Here is a 21,304-nt window from a genome sequence, read left to right as displayed (position 1 = left end):
TCACTGCAGCCTCAACCTCCCAGGCTCAAGCAATCCTTCTACTTCAGCCCCCTAATTAGCTGGAACTACAGGCACATGCCACCACTGCACCTGGCCATGCAGGCCACACTCTTAACCTGATATTTACCTTAGAAAGATTGCATCCTTAGGCCAGGCACAGTGGCTCATGCCTGTAATCCCAGCATTTTGGGAGGTCAATGCAGGCTGATCACTTGAGTCCAGGAATTTGAGACCAGCCTGGGCCACATGGCAAAACCCCATTTCTACTAAAAACACAAAAATTAGCTGGGTGTGATGGCACATGCCTGTAATCCCAGTTATTTGGGAGGCTGAGGCATGAAAATCACTTGAACCCAGGAGGCAGAGGTTGCAGTGAACTGAGATTGCGCCACTGCACTCCAGCCTGGGCAACAGAGCCAGACAGTGGTTTTTTTAAAAAAAAAAAAAAAAGATTGCATCTTTAAATTCATGTTGTTCAAGACCTTTTCTATTTATTTATTTTTATTTATTTATTTTTTTGGAGCCAGGGTCTCACTCTGTTGCCCAGGCTGGAGTGCAGTGGTACAGTCACAGCTCACTGCAGCCTCCACCTCCCTGGGCTCAGGTGATCTTCTTGCCTCAGCCTCCCAAGTAGCTGGGAGTATAGGTATGCTCCAACATGCCTGGCTAATTTTTATTTTTGATTTTTTTTGTAGAGACAGGGCTTCTCTATGTTGCCCAGGCTGGTCTTGAACTCCTGGGCTCAAGTGATCTTCTGCCTCGACTTCCTAAAGTGCTGGGATTACAGGCATGAGCCACCACGCCCTGCCCTAAAACCTTTTCTATCTTACTTTGTACTATTTGTTGTCCAGAAGCAGTCAGCTTTTCCAACCCTGAAAGACCTATGATCTTTGTTCTTTCTCTATTTTCTATTTCTGTTGAAATCCAGCATATTCTCACCTAAACTCACCTCTTTCTTGGAATACTTTATAAAGACAACAGTGCTAGGGCCGGGCGCGGTGGCTCGCGCCTGTAATCCCAGCACTTTAGGAGGCCGAGGCGGGCGGATCACAAGATCAGGAGTTCGAGACCTACCTGGCCAATATGGTGAAACCCCGTCTGTACTAAAAATACAAAAATTAGCTGGGCGTGGTGGCGGACGCCTGTAGTCCCAGCCACTCGGGAGGCTGAGGCAGGAGAATTGCTTGAGCCCAGGAGGCGGAGGTTGAAGTGAGCCGAGATTGGGCCGCTGCATTCCAGCCTGGGAGACAGAGCCAGACTCTGTCTCAAAAAAAAAAAAAAAAAAAAAAAAAAAAAAAACAGTGCTAGTTATTAAGTTACTGTCTCTCAGCTCCAAACCCACCCACATATTCGCTACAATGAGATACTGGAGCTGGGGCTCTGAAAATCACGTTTTTGCTTCGGTAGGCTCTGTGTTTGGCTTTCCCAATAAGGGCCACCAGAGGGAGACAGTGAAGCCAGAGGAAGAAGAAGGGACACTTTTTTTTTTTTTTTGAGATGGAGTTTCCCTCCCGTCAGGAATGCCGTGGCACAATCTCGGCTCACTGCAACCCTCTGCCTCCTGGATTCAAGTGATTCTCCTGCCTCAGCCTCCCGAGTAGATGGGACTACAGGTGCCCGCCACCACGCCCGGTTAATTTTTGTATTTTTGGTAGAGACAGGGTTTCGCCATGTTGGCCAGGCTGGTCTCGAACTTCTGATCTCAGGTGATCTGCCTGCCTCGGCCTCCCAAAGTGCTGGGATTACAGGTGTGAGCCACTGCGCCCAGCTGGGACTCTTCTTTTTGCTTCCTATTCCTGTAAGGGTCACTCTGGCAACACTCCCTTACCCAGACAGTAGCAGGTCCTTCCTGTAGCAGCTGCTGAATCCACTTTGTAGTTTTCCCCAACAATTGCCAAACCAGTTCCATTGTGTTCCACTCAGAGACACCAGCACCAGCTGGGTAGTATCCTGTCTTCAGAAGTCTGAGTTCTTCAAGCTCAAAGACTAGATGGAGCATCAGACTTAGAGGTCCGAGTTTCAGCTCTGCAGAGGCCCTCCTCTAAGGTTTTAACTTTGAGTAATTCCAAACTCTTGCCTCTGTACTCTTAGTCCGAGGAGTTATAGATGCTTCTTGCTGTCTATTGCTGCCTCCATGATATCTTAGTTTTCTTTTTACCCTTAGAGTTATCTAGTTAACAATTTATTCCTAGTTAACTATTCTAACCATTCTTTATATTAAATTCTCTCTGTCAGTGACTGATGTGGTTTCTCTCTCATTGCCTGGACCCTGACTGATACAGAAATTGGTACTAGGAGTGGCCCCAGGAAAAAGACCCCAAAAGATGGGATGAGGAAATCAGCTTGGCTGTGTCATTGGGTTTGAATGTGCTGAGCTCCTTGCCAATGAGAATGTGATCCATAGCATGCTGTGGCCTCATAATTAATGAAATCATCGCCTGTGGTTTTTTGTGATGAAGTGCCAACCAAAGGAAGTGTCTCGGGGGCCCAAATGGTGGTTGCACTAACTGTTATGGCAGTGATAATGACTATAGGGACTATGATATGGGACCGATTCTTCCAGTTGCATCATGGGCCTTGCAGGAAAAAAAAAAAAATTACCAGCTCAGGTCTTTAAACTCTCAGCTGAACTCATGGTCAGAGAACTGTAGGGCTTCTCTGATAGCCATAAAATAATCTCTTATTTCCTGTAGCCACCAGACTGATTTGCTACAAATAAAACATGAAAATTGTGCATATTGCAGAATTCCATCAGCTGAATTCAGTTTAACTAAGTCTTTCCTGTGATTCAGGAGTAGGACCCTGAAACTTGGAATAAGGACATCTGATTTGACTCAGACAAATGTGAAAATCTTAGATTTATCCTTCTCTTTGAGCTTCTCTTGCTAGTAGAAGCATCTTGTTGACTTGTGTCTCAGGAAACCTGGCTTCCCTTGCTTGAAAATCTTGTGATAACTTCTGGGGCAGGATATATACCTTGCAAAGATATGCCATTCTCCCCAAGATCCACCCAAGCCACCCCTTGTTGCCACCAGACCCACAACTAGGATGCAGTCTCAGCATTCTCCAAGGAGGCAAGTAGAAAATCTGACTCAGAAGGAAATAACTTATACATCACAATCATTTCAAGATTTTGCTGACATATAGACAGAAATCTGGGGAATACACATGGGAGTGGATTCTTAGAATGTTAGACCTATAAGGATGAAATATAACACAGGACTGAGCCAAATGTATTGATGTGTATGCACTTGTCACAGATTCTGAATTTAAAGTGTTACTTCACATAGCTGCAAGTGGCTCTAATGGCTTACTTGGTTGGTTGACTGAAAATCTGACTTAATGTTACTTCTGTTATTTTATTTTATTTATGTATTTATTTTTGAGATAGGGTCTTGCTCTGATGCCCGGGCTGGTACAATTTCAGCTCACTGCAGCCTCAACTTCCCAGGCTCAAGCAAGCCTCCTGCCTCAGCCTTCTGAGTAGTTGAGACTACAGGCGTGTGCCACCACGCCCAGCTAATTTTTTTTTTTTTTTTTTTTTGGATGTAGTTTCGCTCTTGTCGCCCAGGCTGGAGTGCAATGGCGCAATCTCAGCTCACTGCAAACTCCACCTCCCAGGTTTAAGCAATTCTCCTGCCTCAGACTCCCAAGTAGCTAGGATTACAGGCATGCACCGTCACACCTGGCTAATTTTTGTATTATTAGTAGAGACGGGGTTTCACCATGTTGGCCAGGCTGGTCTCAAACTCCTGACCTCTGGTGATCCACCCGCCTTGGCCTCTCAAAGTGCTGGATTACAGGCGTGAGCCACCGCGCCCAGCCACGCCCAGCTAATTTTTGTCTTTTCTGTAGAGACGGGATTTTGCCATGTTGCCTGGGCTGGTCTCAAACTCCTGGGCTCAGGTGATCCACCTGCCTCAGCCTCTCAAAGTTCTGGGATTACAGGTGTGAGCCACTGTGCCCAGCTAGTACCTATGTTTAATGAGGCTAAGATGGGAAGAATTCACTGGAGAGGACAAAATTCAAAGGACCAGAGAGAAAAGAATGTTGTAATAAATTTATCATATGTGAACTTTGTGTCCTCTCTGTCTCCCAAGAGGGCCCAGAGGACACTCTGTTCACCACAGCATTGAGAAATGTATTGGTGAGGGGAGCATCTGCATTCTCAGAAAGCTCTGTGGGGACTCTCCTCTGTGATTCAAGAATGATAGTTGGAAATTCTGCCACTGAGATGGGCTCCCTAGTTTCAGTGGAGACGAGAGGATCTCAGAGTATCAGAGGCCAAGTAGTAGTGCTTAACCGACAAAGACAAGGTAGATGCATTTGCCATCAAGAGCAGTAGAGTCTTTGTGAGAATCTAGTGGCTAGAAATAAGATTTGAATCACCAACAATGGGGAGGCATGGCCTCTTATCCAGTTTTTAGACCTAAGTCAGTTAACAGACCTAGAGCCCCTTGATTGAAAGGGAGGCCAAGTCCCCTTAAGAAAGGACCCAGCGACACTGCCGAAATATATATGGTAAATTTTCCCTCAAATTTTCTTCATAACATCTATAACCCTTTACTAGAGCAGCTGTGCGGTGGGGAAAAGGAAACATCCAGACCTTTAGGGGATTACTAAATATTGGCTCTGAACTAATGCTAATTCCTGGGGACCCAAAATGCCACTGTGGCCTACCAGTTAAAGTAGGGGCTCTTGGTGGCCTCTTTGGACATATCTTGGGGTTATCTCCCAAGTTCCTGAATTTATAAGTGGAATTGACATATTTAACAACTAACATGGGTTCAGTTGGCTCTCTGACCCATAGAGTAAGGGCCCTTATGGTGGGAAAGGCCAAGTAGATGCCTCTGGGCCTTCCCCCTCTCTATGAAGACAGCAAACTAGAAGTAAACTGCATAGCTGGGTGTTGTGAATTGAACTGTGACCACCCCCCACACCCCCTACAAATCCATATGTTGAAGCCCTAAGCCTCCAATGTGACTGTATCTAGAGATAGGGCCTACCCTAATCCAATAGGACTTGGGTCTTTCTAAAAAGAGAAAGAGGCCGGGCGCGGTGCCTCACCCCTGTAATCACAGCCCTTTGAGAGGCCGAGGTGGGTGGATCACTTGAGGTCAGGAGTTCAAGACCAGCCTGACCAACATGGTGAACTCCCGTCTCTACTAAAAAAATATAAAATTAAGGCCGGGCGCGGTGGCTCACACCTGTAATCCCAGCACTTTGGGAGGCCAAGGCGGGCAGATCATGAGGTCAGCAGATCGAGACCATCCTGGCTAACAGGGTGAAACCCCATCTCTATTAAAAATACAAAAAAATAGCCGGGCATGGTGGCATGCACCTGTAGTCCCAACTACTCGGGAGGCTGAGGCGGGAGAATCGCTTGAACCCAGGAGGCGGAGGTTGCAGTGAACCAAGATCGCGCCACTGCACTCCAGCCTGGGCAACAGAGCAAGTCTCCGTCTCAAAAAAAAAAAATTATATATATATTATATATATATATAAATAGCCAGGCATGGTGGCACATGCGTGTAATCCCAGCTACTTGGGAGGCTGAGGCAGGAGAATCACTTGAACCCAGGAGGCAAAGGTTGCAGTGAGCTGAGATTGCATCATTGCACTCCAGCTTGGGCAACAAGAGCGAAACTCTGTCTCAAAAAAAAAAAAAAAAAAAAAAGAAAGAAAAACAAGAAGAGGAAGAAACACTTAGAGTATTTGTGCACAGAAAAAAGGCCATGTGAAAATAGAGTAAGAAGGCTGTCATCTGCAAGCCATAGAGAGGTCTCACTGTAAACCAACCCTGCTGGCACCTTGATCTTGGACTTCCAGCCTCTAGAACTGTGACAAGATAAATTTCTGTTCTTCACATCACCCAGCCCGTGGCATTCTGTTCTGGCAGTCCTAGCTGACTAATACGTTGGAGGAGTTGCAGATATTAGTGTCACCATCAAAGACTTGAAAGATGCTAAGGTGATGCATTCTGTCATTTTCCTATTTAACACACATGTTTGGCCAATAAATAAGGCAACTGGATCTTGGAGAATGAAAGTAGTCCCGGGTACTCAGGAGGCTGAGGCAGGAGGATTGCTTGAGTTCAGGAGTACTGAGCTATACTGCACTATTCTGATAGGGTGTCTGCACTAAGTTTGGCATCAATATGGTGATCTCCTGGGAGCGAGGGGCCGCCAGTTTGCCTAAGGAGGGGTGAATCAGCCCAAGTCAGAAATGGAGCAGGTCAAAACTCCTGTGATGATCAATACTGAGATAGCACCTGTAAACAGCCACTGCATTTGAGCCTGGGCAACATAGTAAGACCCTGGTGCTTGTCATAAAAAAAAAAAGTGGCCAGGCACAGTGACTCACACCTGTAATCCAGCACTTTGGGAGGCTGAGGCAGGAGGATCACTTTAGCCCAGGAGTTCAAGACCACCCTGGGCAACATAGGGAGATCCTGTCTCTACAAAAAATTTAAAAAGTAGTCAGGCATGGTGGTACACACGTGTGGTCCCAGCTACATGGGAGGCTAAGGTGGGAAGATTGTTTGAGCCCAGGAGGTTGAGGCTACATTGATCCATGTTCGCACCACTGCACTCCAGCCTGGGCAACAGAGTAAGACCCTGTCTCCAAAAAAAAAAGTATAATAAATTTTATCAAATAATAACTCCAATTACAGCTGCTGTTCCAGTTGTAGCAGTGCACCTGGCATTTGGTGTTCAGCTGTTGACCTGGCACATGATTTTTTTCCTCCATGTAGTTTGTAAGAAATACCAGGAGCCACCGGGCATGGTGGCTCATGCCTGTAATCCCAACACTTTGGAGGCCAAGGCGGGCGGATCACCTGAGGTCGGGAGTTCGAGACCAGCCTGACCAACATGGAGAAACCCCGTCTCTACTAAAAATACAAAATTAGCCAGGAGAGGTGGCTCAAGCCTGTAATCCCAGCTACGCAGGAGGCTGAGGCAGGAGCCTGGGAGGCGGAGGTTGCAGTGAGCCGAGATTGCGCCATTACATTCCAGCCTGGGCGACAAGAGTGAAACTCCATCTCAAAAAAAAAAAAAAAAAAATTGAAAGAAGGCCAGGCGCGGTGGCTCACACCTGTAATCCCAGCACTTTGGGAGGCTGAGGCGGGCGAATCACAAGGTCAGGAGTTCGAGACCAGTCTGGTCAACATGGTGAAACGCCGTCTCTACTAAAAATACAAAAAAATTAGCTGGGCGTGGTGGCAGGTGCCTGTAATCCTAGCTACTCAGGAGGCTGAGGCAGGAGAATCGCTTGAACCCGGGAGGTGGAGGTTGCAGTGAGCCAAGATCGCGCCACTGCACTCCAGCCTGGGTGACAGTGCGGCGAGACTCCATCTCAAAAAAAGGAAGAAAGAGAGAGAGAGCGAGAGAGAGAGAGGGAAGGAAGGAAGGAAAGAAAGGAAGGAAGAAAGAGAAAGAGGGAGAGAGGGAGAGAGAGAGAAAGGAAAGAAAGGAAGGAAGGAGGGGAGGAGAGGGAAGGGGAGGGAAGGGGAGGGAAGGGAAGACCAGAAGCCATTTGCTTTTACATTTTAGAGCCCAAAGTACACTTGCACAGTCTTGCCTCAAGCTTGTGTCAACTTCTTGGTTCTCTGTCATGATGTAGTCCACAGAGACCTTGATTATCTTGACCTAGCACGTAACAAAGAAGTAGAAAGTACTTTTAGATGCCTTAGTAAGACATGAAATAAAGGATGGGAGGGAAATATCACAAAAACTCATGGGCCTGGTACTTCAGAGAACTATCTGGTGGTCCAAATTCTGTAAATTGGCTGGGCACGGTGGCTCAAACCTGTAATCCCAGCACTTTGGGAGCCCAAGGCAGGCGGATCACTTGAGGTCAGGAGTTAGAGACCAGCCTGGCCAACATGGTGAAACTCCGTCTCTACTAAAAATACAAAAATTAGCTGGGCGTGGTGGTGCACGCCTGTAGTCCTAGCTACTTGGAAGGCTGAGGCTCTTGCTTGAACCTGGGAGGCAGAGGTTGCAGTGAGCCGAGATCGCGCCACTGCTCTCCAGCCTGGCAACAGAGCAAGACTCTGCCTCCAAAAAAAAAAAGTAATAATTATAGGCCAGGCATGGTGGTTCATGCCTGTAATACCAGCACTTTGGGAGGCCAAGGTGGGTGAGTTGCTTGAGCCCAGGAGTTCAAGACCAGCCTGGACAACATGGTGAAACCTCATCTCTACCAAAAAAAATTTTTTAAAATTATAAAATAAATATAAGATGAATATATTTATAAATAATTTGTAGTTATACATACACATATATAAATATATAAATAAATACATGTATATAATTTTCTCTTCTCCTTTTATTATTTTATGCAAATTTTGTTTAACTTTACAATTCAGTTTTAAGTAATAGCATTTCCAGACAGGAAAGTGACTGATTTTGAGGAGTTATTAACATATCCCAGAGATAGATAGAATGACTGTTGAGAGTCCACATTTCTGGCGAGGCGCGGTGGCTCATGCCTGTAGTCCTGGCACTTTGGGAGGCTGAGGCGGGCAGATTGCCGAGCTCAGGAGTTCATGACCAGCCTGGGCAACATGGCAAAACCCCGTCTCTACTAAATATACAAAAAATTGGCTGGGCGAGGTGGCTCACGCCTGTAATCCTAACACTTTGGGAGGCTGAGGTGGGCAGATCAGTTGAGGTCAGGAGTTCCAGACCAGCCTGACCAACATGCTGAAACCCCGTCTCTACTAAAAATACAAAAATTAGCTGGGCGTGGTGGTGGACGCCTGTAATCCCAGCTGCTCGGGAGGCTGAGGGAAGAGAATTGCTTGAGCCCAGGAGGTGGAAGTTGCAGTGAGCCAAGATCGCACCACTGCACTCTAGCCTGGGCAACAGAGCGAGACTCATCCCAAAAAAAAAAAAAAAAAGGCCGGATGGTGGCTCATGCCTGTAATCCCAGCACTTGGAGGCTGAGGCGGGCAGATCTTGAGGTCAGGAGTTTGAGACCAAAGTGACCAACATGGAGAAACCCCGTCTCTACTAATAATACAAAAATTAGCTGGGTGTGGTGTCACGTGCCTGTAGTCCCAGCTACTCAGGAGGCTGAGGCAGAAGAATCGCTTGAACCCGGGAGGTGGAGGTTGCAGTGAGTCAAGATCAGTCCACTGCACTCCAGCCTGGGTGACAGAGCAAGACTCTGTCTAAAAAAAAAAAAAAAAAAAAAGTCAGCCGGGCATGGTGGCATGTGCTTGTAGTCCCAGCTTTTTGGGAGGCTGAGGCAGGAGAATCGCTTCAACCTGGGATGCAGTGGTTGCAGTGAGCCGAGATCATGCCACTGCACTCCAAGCCTGAGTGACAGAGCGAGACTCTGTCTCCAAAAAACAAAAAAAAGATTCCACATTTCTTCATTTTGGTGGAGTGGGTGAGAATGTACTTATACAAAAGATAGTTGTATAGTTGCACTTTGTTAGGTGGAAGACTGGAGTTGCCTTGTTATATGGAGGTTCAAAAATGTAGAGGCAGGCCAAGAGCAGTGGCTCACTCCTGTAGTCCCAGTACTTTGGGAGGCCAAGGTGGGCGGATCATGAGGTTAGGGGTTCGAGACCAGCCTGGCCAACATGGTGAAACCCCATCTCTACTAAAAATACAAAAATTAGCTGGGCTTGGTGGTGGGCACCAGCTGCTCGGGAGGCTGAGGCAGGAGAATCGATTGAGCCCAGGAGGCAGAGGTTGCAGTGAGCCAAGATCGCGCCATTGCACTCCAGCCTGGGAGATACGTCAAGACTCAGTCTCAAAAAAAAAAAATAATAATAATGTAGAGGCAAGTGCATGTGGATACTGAGTAGCCAAAGAAGTGGACTGTGCCCAATATTATTACCTGAGCTCCAAACCAGCCTGTCTATACTCAGCTTTGAGTTACTGAGGCTGGGGCTCTGCAAGACACACTTCTGCTTTACCAGCTAGATCTATGTTTGGCTCTGCTAATAGGGGGCACTAGAGGGAGACCGCAGAGCTGGAAGGGAAGAAGAGATTGGCTCCTTCTATTACTTTCAGTTCCTATGAGTGAACCTAACAGTGCTCCTTCATCCCTGACAGAAGTAGTACTTTTCTGCAGTAGAGCCGATTTTAGTTTGCAGGTATTTCTGATTTGCAGAACCAAGTTTATCATGCCTCACCTCAAAGACACCAGCATTGCTGTATGCGGTGGTGTGCACCTATAGAACCAGCCACTCAGGAAGCTGAGGGGGAAGGATAGCTTGAGCCCAGGAGTTCAAAGCTGGTAGTGTGCTAAGGTCATGCCTATAAATAGGCACCACCCTCTAGGTTGGGCAACATAGCAAGACCCCACCTCTTTAAAAAATAAACAAAAACCATAATCTGGTTGGCACTCTTCCTCTTCCTTAGTTTCTGCTCTAAGCTTCTAATTTGTAATAATTCCAACCTATTTTCTTTGTTCCCTCAGCCAAGGAGTTCATAGCTGCTTCCTGCTGTTACTGCCTCTGCGATACTGTAACCTTTCAGTTATCCTGGGCTCAAGTGATCTTCCCACATCAGCCTCCTGAACAGCTGGGACTACAGATGCACACCACCAGGCCTGGATAATTTTTTTTTTTTTTTTGAGATGGAGTCTTGCTCTGTCGCCCAGGCTGGAGTGCAGTGGCACAATCTTGGCTCACTGCAAGCTCCGCCTCCTGAGTTCACGCCATTCTCCTGCCTCAGCCTCCCGAGTAGCTGGGACTACAGGTGCCCACCACCACGCCCAACTATTTTTTTGTATTTTTAGTAGAGACGGGGTTTCACTATGTTAGCCAGGATGGTCTTGATTTCCTGACCTCGTGATCCACCTGTCTCGGCCTCCCAAAGTGCTGGGATTACAGGCGTGAGCCACCGCACCCAGCCCAGGTCTGGATAATTTTTAAATTTTTTTGTAGGGACATAGTATCCCTATGTTGCCCAGGCTAGTCTTGAACCCCTGGATTCAAGCAATACTCCCACCTTGGCCTTCCAAAGTGGTGGGATTACAGGCGTGAGCCACTGCGCCCAGCCCTTACTTTTTATATAAATTGACAATTATTTATTTATAATTTTATTTTGCTCAAGGAACTCAGTTCAAGTATTTCTTTTCTTTTTTACTTTTTTTTTTTTGAGACAAGGTCTCACTCTGTCGCCAAGGCTAGAAGTGCAGTGGTGTGATCATGGCTCACTGCAACGTCCACTCTGCTGGGCTCAAGCTGTCCCTCTGCCTCAGCCTCCTGAGTAACTGGGACCACAGGCACACACCACCATGTTCAGCTAATTTTTTTTTTTGTATTTTTTTTAATAGAGATAGGATTTCACCATGTTGTCCAGGCTGCAAATAATTTTTTTTTTTTGAGACAGAGTCTCACTCTGCTGCCCAGGCTGGAGTGCAGTGGTGCAATCTCAGCTCACCACAACCTCTGCCTCCAGGGTTCAAGCAATTCTCCTGCCTCGGCCTCCCGAGTAGCTGGGACTAGAGGTGTGTGCCACCATGCCTGGCTAATTTTTGTATTTTTAGTAGAGACAGGGTTTCACTACATTGGCCAGGCTGGTCTCGAACTCCTGACCTTGTGATCCTCCCGCCTTGGCCTCCCAAAAATGTTGGGATTACAAGCATGAACCACTGTGCCTGGCCAATTCTTTATATTAAATTATTTCTGTTCAAACAACTGGGGTGGTTTCTGTCTCCTGACTAGAGTCTGACTGATTCAGACCCCAACAGTGGCCAACCATATCCTACTCTGATTCTTTCCAACTCCTTCCCTTATAGTTGCAGGGTGAGTGGGCATAGCATTTACCTTCCACATTATTGAAGATGACAATTTTACCAAATATTTTGCTACAGCATAATAGAGATCTCCAGCCATCCAGCCTGGTTTACTTAATCCAGTATATGGCACTGAATTAAAGATCAGGCAGTAATCCACTGCCTGGCCATTAATTCAGTGCCATATATTTTTGTTTTTATTATATCGACATCCCACTCCTGATACAACTTTCTGTATTAATAAGGATCAGTTAATTGCTGTAGTAAACAACCTCTGAAACTCATTGGCTTATATAACAAAACTGTATTTCTTGCTCACTTCAGTGTTTAATATGTTAGTCATAGTAGAGGAAAGGTCTGCTCTGCACAATTATGCAGGGACCCAAGTTCCTTCCATCCTGTGGCTCCACCCTCTTCTAGGTTCTCAGAATCTCCTCTACTCTGCTAGGAGATAGGAAGGAGGGCAAGGATCAGCACCTGGGAGATTTGTGGGCCATCCTGGGAGTAGTACCTGTCACTTCCACTAGCTAGAATTCATTCGCATGGCCACATCTGTCTGTTAAAGAAGCCGGGAACTATAGGTATTGGTGAGAACAAGAAGTTTATACTACATTAAATGGCTCATTGGTGACATTTAAGATAAGTTTTAGGGGAGTGATGTAGACAGGGGCCAAATTGTAAAAAGTTAGGAAATCATAGGGGATGAGGGATTTTGCCATGATGCCCAGGCTGATCTCGAACTCCTGAGCTGAAGCCAGCTGCCTGCCTCAGCTTCCCAAAGTGCTGGGATGGCAGGCATGCGCCACCATGCCCTGCCTGGTAGCAACTCTTTAATATGATCCTAATGATAATGAGAAAGATAAATCTGAACTAAGGTGAGAAGGTAGCCAACCATGGGAAACTCCATTGGGTTTTTTAGGGTTTTCTTTTCTTTTTTTCTCGAGACGAAGTCTTGCTCTGTCGCCCAGGCTGGAGTGCAATGGCATGATCTCGGGTCACTGCAACCTCCGCCTCCCAGGTTCAAGCAATTCTCCTGCCTCAGCCTCCCGAGTAGCTGGGATTACAGGCGCATGCCACCATGCCCAGCTAATTTTTTGTATTTTTTTAGTAGAGATGAGGTTTCACCATGTTGGCCAGGCTGTTCTCGAACTTCTGACCTTGTGATCCACCTGCCTCGGCTTCCCAAAGTCCTGGGATGTGAGCCACCACGCCTGGCCTTTTTTTTTTTTTTTTTTTTTTTTAGACAGGGTCTTGCTCTGTCACCAGGCTGGAGTGCAGTGGCGTAATCACAGCTCACTGCAGCCTTGACTTACTGGACTCAGGCAAACCTCCCATCTCAGCCTTCCAAGTAGCTGGAACTACAGGTGCATGCCACCATGTCCAGCTAATTTTTAATTATTTTTGTAGAGATGGCATCTCGCAATGTTGCTGAGGCTGGTCTTGAACTCCCGGGTTCAAGCAATCCTCCCACCTTGGCCTCCCAAAATGCTGACATTATAGATGTGAGCACTGCGCCCAGCCTTGCTTTTTAATTGATATAGAATTGAGCATGTGTTTGCGGTATTAATGAACAGGAAGAGAGATAGGACATGAGTTTGGAGTTCTGTTGGGCTTAAATAAATAAATAAAATGGAGTTCCATCAGCCTTACTTAAAAAAAAAAAAAAAAAAGAGGCCAGGTGCAGTGGCTCACACCTGTAATCTCAACCCTTTGGGAGGCCGAGGCAGGCGGATCATCTGAGGTCAGGAGTTTGAGACCAACCTGGCCAACATGGTGAAACCCCGTCTCTATTAAAAATACAAAAATTAGCCGGGCATGATGGCACATGCCTGTAATCCCAGCTACTTGGGAGGCTGAGGCAGGAGAATCACTTGAACCCAGGAGGCAGAGGTTGCAGTGAGCTGAGGTCATGCCATTGCACTCCAGCCTGGGTGACAAGAGCGAAACTCCATCTCAAAAAAATAAAAAATAAAAAAAGGATATGAGTGGAGGGTTGGCCATGGACAGAAGGAGGCCCACATCTTCTAAGAAAAGAAGAAAGGACAGATGCAAATAAAGAGAAATTATGAGATAGAGAGGAGGTAAATTGAAAATCCAGTAGGATTGCTTTGGTTTCTGTCAAGTGACGAGAAAAAAGAAAAGGTTTCAGGTTGCAAGAGGACCCAGTTAAGGTGGGACAACAGGAATCTGTACTGGAACCAGTATGTCTAGTTTTGTGACTTTGTTCCACAGCCAAGGAGCAAAAAGGGAGGAAGCTCACCATGTGGTTCGCTCAAGGTGGGGCTCATCATATTGAGAGCCTTTGGCACCAAAGGCACGGCCGAGCAGCCTTTGGCATATATATCAATTATTGATCCTTAAGGTCACTGTTGTTGGCTTCCTACTCCTCCCCATTGTATATTTTTACTTCCTTTTTTACTTTCTCCTAGTCTCCAGTTCTTTTTTTCCTTACACTTTTCCTTAGGTTTTACAGTAACCACAGTGTGACAGACATACCCTAAGCTGACCCCCAATGATTCCTGCCTCCTGGTATTTACGCCTTGTGTGATTCCCTTTTCTTGAGTGCAGATGGCTCCTGTGCTTTGCTTTTAACCATAGGAGATGGCAATGATGATGGGATGCCACTCTGTCACATATATAGTAAGTTATATAAAACTCTATCATCATAGTCTGGAGCTAGAGACCCTCATTGTCAGTTTCAAGAAACTAAGTGGCTATGTAGGAGAAACCTGCATGGCAAGGAAATGTGATAATCTCTAGGAACTGCAGGTGGCTTTTGGATCCTGAGAGAGGCCTCCAGCAGACACCCAGCAAAAATCCCAGGCCCTCCTCAGTTATACAGTCACCCAGCAAAAATCCTAGGCCCTCTTCAGTTAAACAGTCGCAAGGAAGTTAATTCTGCCAATAACCCAAATGGGCTTGCAAGTGGATTCTTCCCTGGCTGAGTCTCCAGATGAGAATGCAGCCTGATTGCAGCCTTGTGAGACTAAGCAGAGGACCCAGCTAAGCTGTTCTCTGGCTCCTGACCTGGAACCTGTTAGATAACGTTTGTTTTTTGTTTTTTTTGAGACGGAGTCTCGCTCTGTCACCAGGCCGGAGTGCAATGGCACAATCTCGGCTCACTGCAACCTCCACCTCCTGGGTTCAAGCAATTCTCCTGCCTCAGCCTCCCGAGTAGCTGGGACTATAGATGCTGCGCCACCATGCCCAGCTAATTTTTTATTTTTAGTAGAGACGGGGTTTCACCATGTTGGCCAGGATGGTCTCTCTTGACCTTGTGATCCACCCACCTCGGCCTCCCAAAGTGCTGGGATTACAGGCGTGAGACACCGCGCCCGGCCGATAATGTTTGTTTTAAGCCTTAAATTTGTGGTAACTTGTTACACAGCAGTAGAAAATGAATACTCCCAGAATTCCTGAAAAAACACTGGGGCCCTCAGGCATGACCCCTCTACATTATGTGCTACCTAGGAAAATCTGGGCCTGGGCCCAGGACACAGAACTTGGTGAACGAGGCCAGAGGGTGTGCCACACACCTCCAGTGGGCACTCTGGACTTCAAGGTAGAAGAGGTCCTGGCTTTCAAAGCAAATCGTGTGCCCCACCTCCCCGCGCCTGCGTGCCTCTGCAAATGCCTGTCAGTTCGGCCCTCAGAGATGGGCGAAGCCTGGGGAATTACAGACTGCCAGAAGTAGATCACGAAGTCCACCACCTGAATCTCGGCGTTTGGCACCGTGCCTGGTACACAGTGGACGCCCAACAAACGGCTTGCTTGCAGAACAGAAAGAGCCCTCGAGTGCGCGTCTGCTGGCCCCCTCTTTGTGCAGAAGGGAAAAGGGAGACTGGGAGCGCCGGGGACCTGCGGGGCCCCGTCGCGGGTCAGGGCTGGGCCTCCGGCCAAGCGCCATCCCGGGCCCAGGCGGAGGGGGCGCTGCGGCGGGAGGCCGCGGCGGGCGGTGGCGGCGGGCCGGGGGCGGAGCGATGGCGGGGCCGCCCCAGTGAGTGAGCGAGCGAGCGCCGCGCGCGCCGCCGCTGCCACCTCCGCTGCTCGGCCCGGTCCCGGAGTGGCCCGGCCGGCCCGCGGGGCGCGGAGCCGAGGCCCGCGGCCGGCTGCATGAAGGACTGCGAGTACCAGCAGATCAGCCCCGGGGCCGCCCCGCTGCCCGCCTCCCCGGGGGCGCGCCGTCCCGGCCCCGCCGCGTCCCCGACTCCGGGCCCCGGGCCCGCGCCGCCCGCCGCCCCCGCCCCGCCGCGCTGGAGCAGCAGCGGCAGCGGCAGCGGGAGCGGGAGCCTCGGCCGCCGCCCACGGCGCAAGTGGGAGGTGTTCCCGGGTCGCAATCGCTTCTACTGCGGCGGCCGCCTCATGCTGGCCGGCCACGGCGGCGTCTTCGCGCTCACGCTGCTGCTCATCCTCACCACCACCGGCCTCTTCTTCGTCTTTGAGTGAGTTCCGCTGCCTCGGCGCACCCTCCCAGCCCCCTGCCGCGCACCCCACCTTCCCAATCCCTGCTGGGCACTCCGTGCCTTCCCCTGCGCCTCCCTCGTCCTCATCCTCCTCGCCCCTTTGGGATCCTCCTCGGGCCTCTTGTCTGCCCCCCTGGCCCCTGCGCACCCCCATCCCCGCCAGATGCCCCATCCTCCTTGGTCCATTTGGGTACCCCATCCGCGCTGGTGCCCTCCACCCTCCCAGCCGCTCCATTCTCCCTGACCCCACCCTGGCACCTGTCTGCCTGCCACTGCCAGGAACACCAGCCTCCATGCCCCTCCACGGCCCCCATCCTCGCTGCCCTCTCAGAACCTGCCCCAGGGCTTCTTGAACAGGCCCCTCCTGCTCACCCATCCCTGGACCATCTCTTGCCAACCCCCCAAGTTCTTTCTGACCCTTGTATCCCTTCCTGACCACTTCTAGATCTTGTGTGTCCTTTGGCTGTGCACACCCACCATAAACATCCTAGTCATCCTCGCTGCCCTCTCCGGGTCCCTCCAGGGTCCCCTCCTTTTCTCTAGTCTCAGACACCAACCCCGCTTTTGCTTCCCCTCAGCCACGCACACCCTAGGCCCCAAGGCATCTTTTCTCAAAATCTTTGGGCCTCTCGGGCCCCCTTTCCTTCTCCAGCACCTTCCTTAGGTTCTCCAGAGCTTCCTGTCCTTCCCTCAGATCCCGCCCGCCTCCACCCAGCCGGCTCCCAGGCCCCTGGCCCCCCTCCTGACCACCTGGCTTTCTTTCCCTGCTCAACATTCTGGAACGTCCCTCTGGCCTGTTCCACATCAGCAACAGCTGCAGTGCCTTGTTGTTTTTCAGGAAAGACTTCGGAGTGCTTTCGTGTGACAGGTCATATTTGCCCCCCTAGGTTTTTGTCCTCTTCATATCCCCCAGTGACCCAGGATTGGCCCACACATAATCTCCATTTTATGGATGGAGGGTCATATATTTGTATTAGAAGTTTTCCACCCACCTCTGAGCCACCTGCACTGTGATTCCTTGCACACACACTCACACGCCCACCCACCCACCCTTGCTTCATAAGCCCTGCTGTCCCCTCCCAACTCCCCATCCTTTGTGGTTGTCCCTCTTAATTATACAGTGCAGTTAAGAACTCTAACAGACCTGGTTCAAATCCCAGCTCCACCACCCACTAATTGCGTGACCTCAGGGCAGTCACTTCACCCCCTCAGTGCCCCAGTTTCCTCATCAGTAAAATGGGATTTATAATAGTACCCACCCCGTAAGGTTGTCCTGAGGGTGGCATGAGGTCACACATGCAAGCTTTTAGCCCAGTAACAAGCACACAATGTTGGCTGCTATTAGTACTTGTGTTGTCTTTATCAAAAAACACTTCCCAAGGGCATGTGGCCATGGTAAGGCTGTCATAGAGACGCCCGCCCCCAGGTACCCTTTCTAGCTGCCAGATCATGTATCTGCAACTTTGGGTTTCCCCTTGAAGCAAGGTGAAGACTTCCTATAAATTAGCTTCTCCTTTTACCCTTTAACCACACACTCTGCCCTTTTTTTTGAGTAGGATGGATAAAAAGTTCAGGGATGATTTACAAGCAGAAGCTCTGGGGGGCCCAGAGCTCAGCTCTGGGCTGAGTTTCAGATCCACTTCCCTGGGCTGGCCACATGAGTGCTTTGGAAATGCCTTTTCTAGTATCCCCTGGGCTGCCCTCTCAGTCCCCACACCCAGGGCTGCAGCCGAGGCAGGAGGAAGCAGTACTTGCCGTGGTTGACCCACATGACCCTGCAGTGTGATATCTGGCCTAACTTCTGAACTAGAAGCAGGACCTTCTCTGGGTTGACCGGGTATCTTCACTGGTGACTGTTTTGTCCCCAGCGAGGGAGAAAGCAAGGACTTCTGGGTTTGGGGAGAGCTCGTGAACCATGTTGCAGTTTGTCCCCGCTTGTCCTCATTGGGGGCTGGTAGATTGGCAGAAGAGTTTGGGTTTGGGCCGAGAGCTCACCTGGGTCTGGACTGGATGCTCCCCATTGCTCTGGGAAAAGGTAAGGTGCTCTCTAAGCCTTTCCTGCTATGAATGGCTTTGCTTCTTTGTTTGGCTTGGTGGATTGTTGCACAGGCCTCCAGCAGGGCTCCCAACTTCTACCTTACTTCTCGCCCCCACACAACAGCCAGAGTGCCCTTTTGATTCTAACTCAGGCCTGAATCCTCCCTGGCCTCTGCCCCCTGCTGTCTTCTGTCCCCGTCTTCCCTCCAGGCATGTCATCCTCCGTGCACACTCCTACCTCTGGGCCAGTGCTTGGAATCCCCTTCCTGCAGGTGGCCTCATGGCTCACTCTCTCACATTAGGCCTCCCCTGTCCATCTGCACAGCATAGCAAACCACTCCCCTCCAGCACCTCTCTTCTCCCCTCATTTATCGCTCTCTGAAGCATTTGCCACCACCTGACATATTATGGTATACTTGTTAGTTTCTGGTCTTTGCCCATGAGAGCAGGACATTCTCCTCTGTTGCACCCTTAGTGCCTAGAACTCGCACTGGTATGCAGTAGGTGCTCAATACTTATTGAATGAATGAATTGACAGTGTATTTGAATTAATTGACAGTGTATTTGCTGGGAGGCTGGAAACCCTAGTTCTGTCATTGGCTGGCTAGATGACCTTGAACCTAGCTGTGGGCCTGGGAGAGCTGTTAGCCTCTGGCAAATCAGGAGGCTAGGACTTGGTGGTTCCTGCAGGCTCTACAAGTCTTAGATTTCAAGTCTTCTCTGTCCCCCAACACAAGTCTGATTGCATATGAACTGGATTCATTGCCGTGTGGGTGACACTGAGCACCCACTGGTTCTGTTTGAGGGTCAGACCCAGAAACCATTGAGATGTATGGAGCAGAGCGTGGCCCACTGGGAGCCCTTGGCCTTGGCAGTCTGCTCCTCAGGGGAAGGGCTTCTCTGAAGGCCAGAGCATCTGATGACGGAGACTTCAGAAGCAGCATGCAGGTGCCCACAGGTGTGTGCCTACTGTGCCACTCCTGGAAGCTTGGTTGATCTCAGGCCTCCCAGGGCCCCGTCATCTCCTTACCTGATCAGGTGCTACTCTGGCTATGGGGTGATGGTTAAAAGTATGAACCTCAAAGTCAGACCTGGCTTGGGTCCCACTTTAGCACTCCTGAGCCACGTGACCTTGGGCAGATTACTTAAGCTCTCTGAGCTCTAGTTTCTTCATCTGTAAAGTGGGGAGCATAACTTCACAGGGTCCCAGTGAGGATTTGATGAGAAAGTACACAGGAACTGCTTAGCCTAGTACCTGGCCCATCCAGGTACAGTAGTACAGTAACTATCTGTAGATAGTACAGTAACTATCTACATAGTACAGTAACTATCTGTACATAGCACAGTAACTATCTGTACTTTGGATGTTGCTAACAGTAGTTTATTAATTAGGGCAGTGTCTGGCACATAGTAAGCCTTCAAAAGATGGTAGCTATTTTTCTGTCCCCTGGCAGCAGTTATTTACCGGGTACGTCCTTGGTGCCAGGTGCTGTGCAGTGTGCTGGAAATATAAAGCTGAACAAGAGAACATAGTCTATACCCACAGAGGAGCTTATGTTTTTTTATGTTTGTTTGTTGTTGTTGTTGTTGTTGTTGAGATAGAGTTTTGCTCTTGTTGCCTAGGCTGGAGTGCAATGGCACGATCTCGGCTCACTGCAACCTCTGCCTCCCGGGTTCAAGTGATTCTCCTGTCTCAGCCTCCTGAATAGCTGGGATTACAGGCACATGCTACCACACCCTGCTAATTTTTCTGTTTTTATTAGAGATGGGGTTTCATCTTATTGGTCAGGCTGGTCTCGAACTCCTGACCTCAGGTATCCGCCCACCTCAGCCTCCCAAAGTGCTGGGATTGCAGGCGTGAGCCACTGCGCCTGGCCAAGCTTATGTTTTAGTGAGAGAAAAATAGCCATCACATAGACAAGTAGCTGAAATCTATACTAAATGTTATACAGGAAAGAAAGAGCATTGAAGTTCACTGTGTACAGAGTTGTCAAGGTAGGTCCTTCTGAGGAGGGAAGAGGAATCTGAGAAAAGGAACAGCAAGTGCAAAGGCCCTGAGGTAGGAGAGAGCCAGGCTTGTTATAGAACTGTCATGAGGCTATTGTGATGGGAGGAGCAGGAGCAAGAGGAGAGTTTTGTAGAATGAGGCTGAAGTCCTCAGTAGGGCCCAGATCATGCCTGGCCTAGAAGGCCATGGTAGGGAGTTTGGATTGTATTCAAACTATATGGAAAGCAATTGGGAGGTTTTAAGCAGGGAAATGACATGATCTGATTGACATTTCCAAAAGTGGCTCTGGCTTCTGGGTGGACAGTGAGGTGACAACAGAGAAGATTGGCCATAGAGAGAGAGCCCTGATAGCTTCACTATCATGAAGCCATTCTCCCACCAGTGTCCAGAACTTCTAGAATGTTCTAGCCCTAAGATGGAGGAGGGAGCTTGAAGAGGGCTGTGGTAGGCAGCCTGCCTGGGGGACAGAGGCATGACCATTCAGCAGGCACAGGCTATTCTCTGAGGCAGCCAGGGTCAGGGGGCCTGAAAGCACTGCCTTGGGGATACCTGCCTCCCTTGGGTCACAGTGACAGTGGCTGGACCCTGCAGTTCCCCCAGCCCTCTACTCATTCTTCAGGTTGGAGCTTAGGATTGTCTCCTTCAGGTTGCCTTTCCTGACTGTGCTACTGCGTTCCCCTCCCCCACTAGAGCACACATCACCCTGTGTGGCAATTCCCTGTTTACATGTCTTGTTTTCCCCACTAGACCATAAGCCACAAGGGGGAGGGACTCTTGTCTTATCCGTCGTCATTATTCCTGCTGCTTATTGAAGGTGTTGCCTGCCACAGAGAAGACCTCAGTAAATATTTGTGGACTGAGTGAGTGAATGAATGAGTGAATGAACACTGCAGGATGGTTTGTCTCAGGTGACAGTCCACTAGTGTCTGCCTGAAGCTCTGTGTGTAGAGGGATTCTCTGGATGCAGAGGTTAGGAGTGCTGGGATCTGTTGGACACATCTGCCATGTGCTCTGGAGGAAAGTATATCACAAG

At 49.1% G+C, this 21,304-nt stretch overlaps 1 protein-coding gene across 3 annotated transcripts in view; it reads left to right on the top strand.

Annotated features, from left to right (window-relative positions):
- Window positions 1–15,758: 15,758 nt before the first annotated feature.
- The window catches only part of ZDHHC18 (zinc finger DHHC-type palmitoyltransferase 18), a 33,662-nt gene continuing 28,116 nt past the window's right edge, over window positions 15,759–21,304 (top strand). The window contains exon 1 of one of the 3 annotated variants that reach the window (XM_008961653.5): window positions 15,759–16,205. In XM_008961653.5, the coding sequence (XP_008959901.2) occupies window positions 15,877–16,205 (329 nt within the window). In that variant the 5' untranslated portion in view covers window positions 15,759–15,876. The remainder of the gene's footprint in view (window positions 16,206–21,304) is intronic. The other 2 variants (XM_034959060.3, XM_034959059.3) reach the window with 2 other exon arrangements.

Source organism: Pan paniscus, chromosome 1, assembly GCF_029289425.2.
Source record: "Pan paniscus chromosome 1, NHGRI_mPanPan1-v2.0_pri, whole genome shotgun sequence".
Lineage (NCBI taxonomy): Eukaryota > Metazoa > Chordata > Mammalia > Primates > Hominidae > Pan > Pan paniscus.
This window is presented reverse-complemented; position numbering and strand designations above follow the sequence as displayed.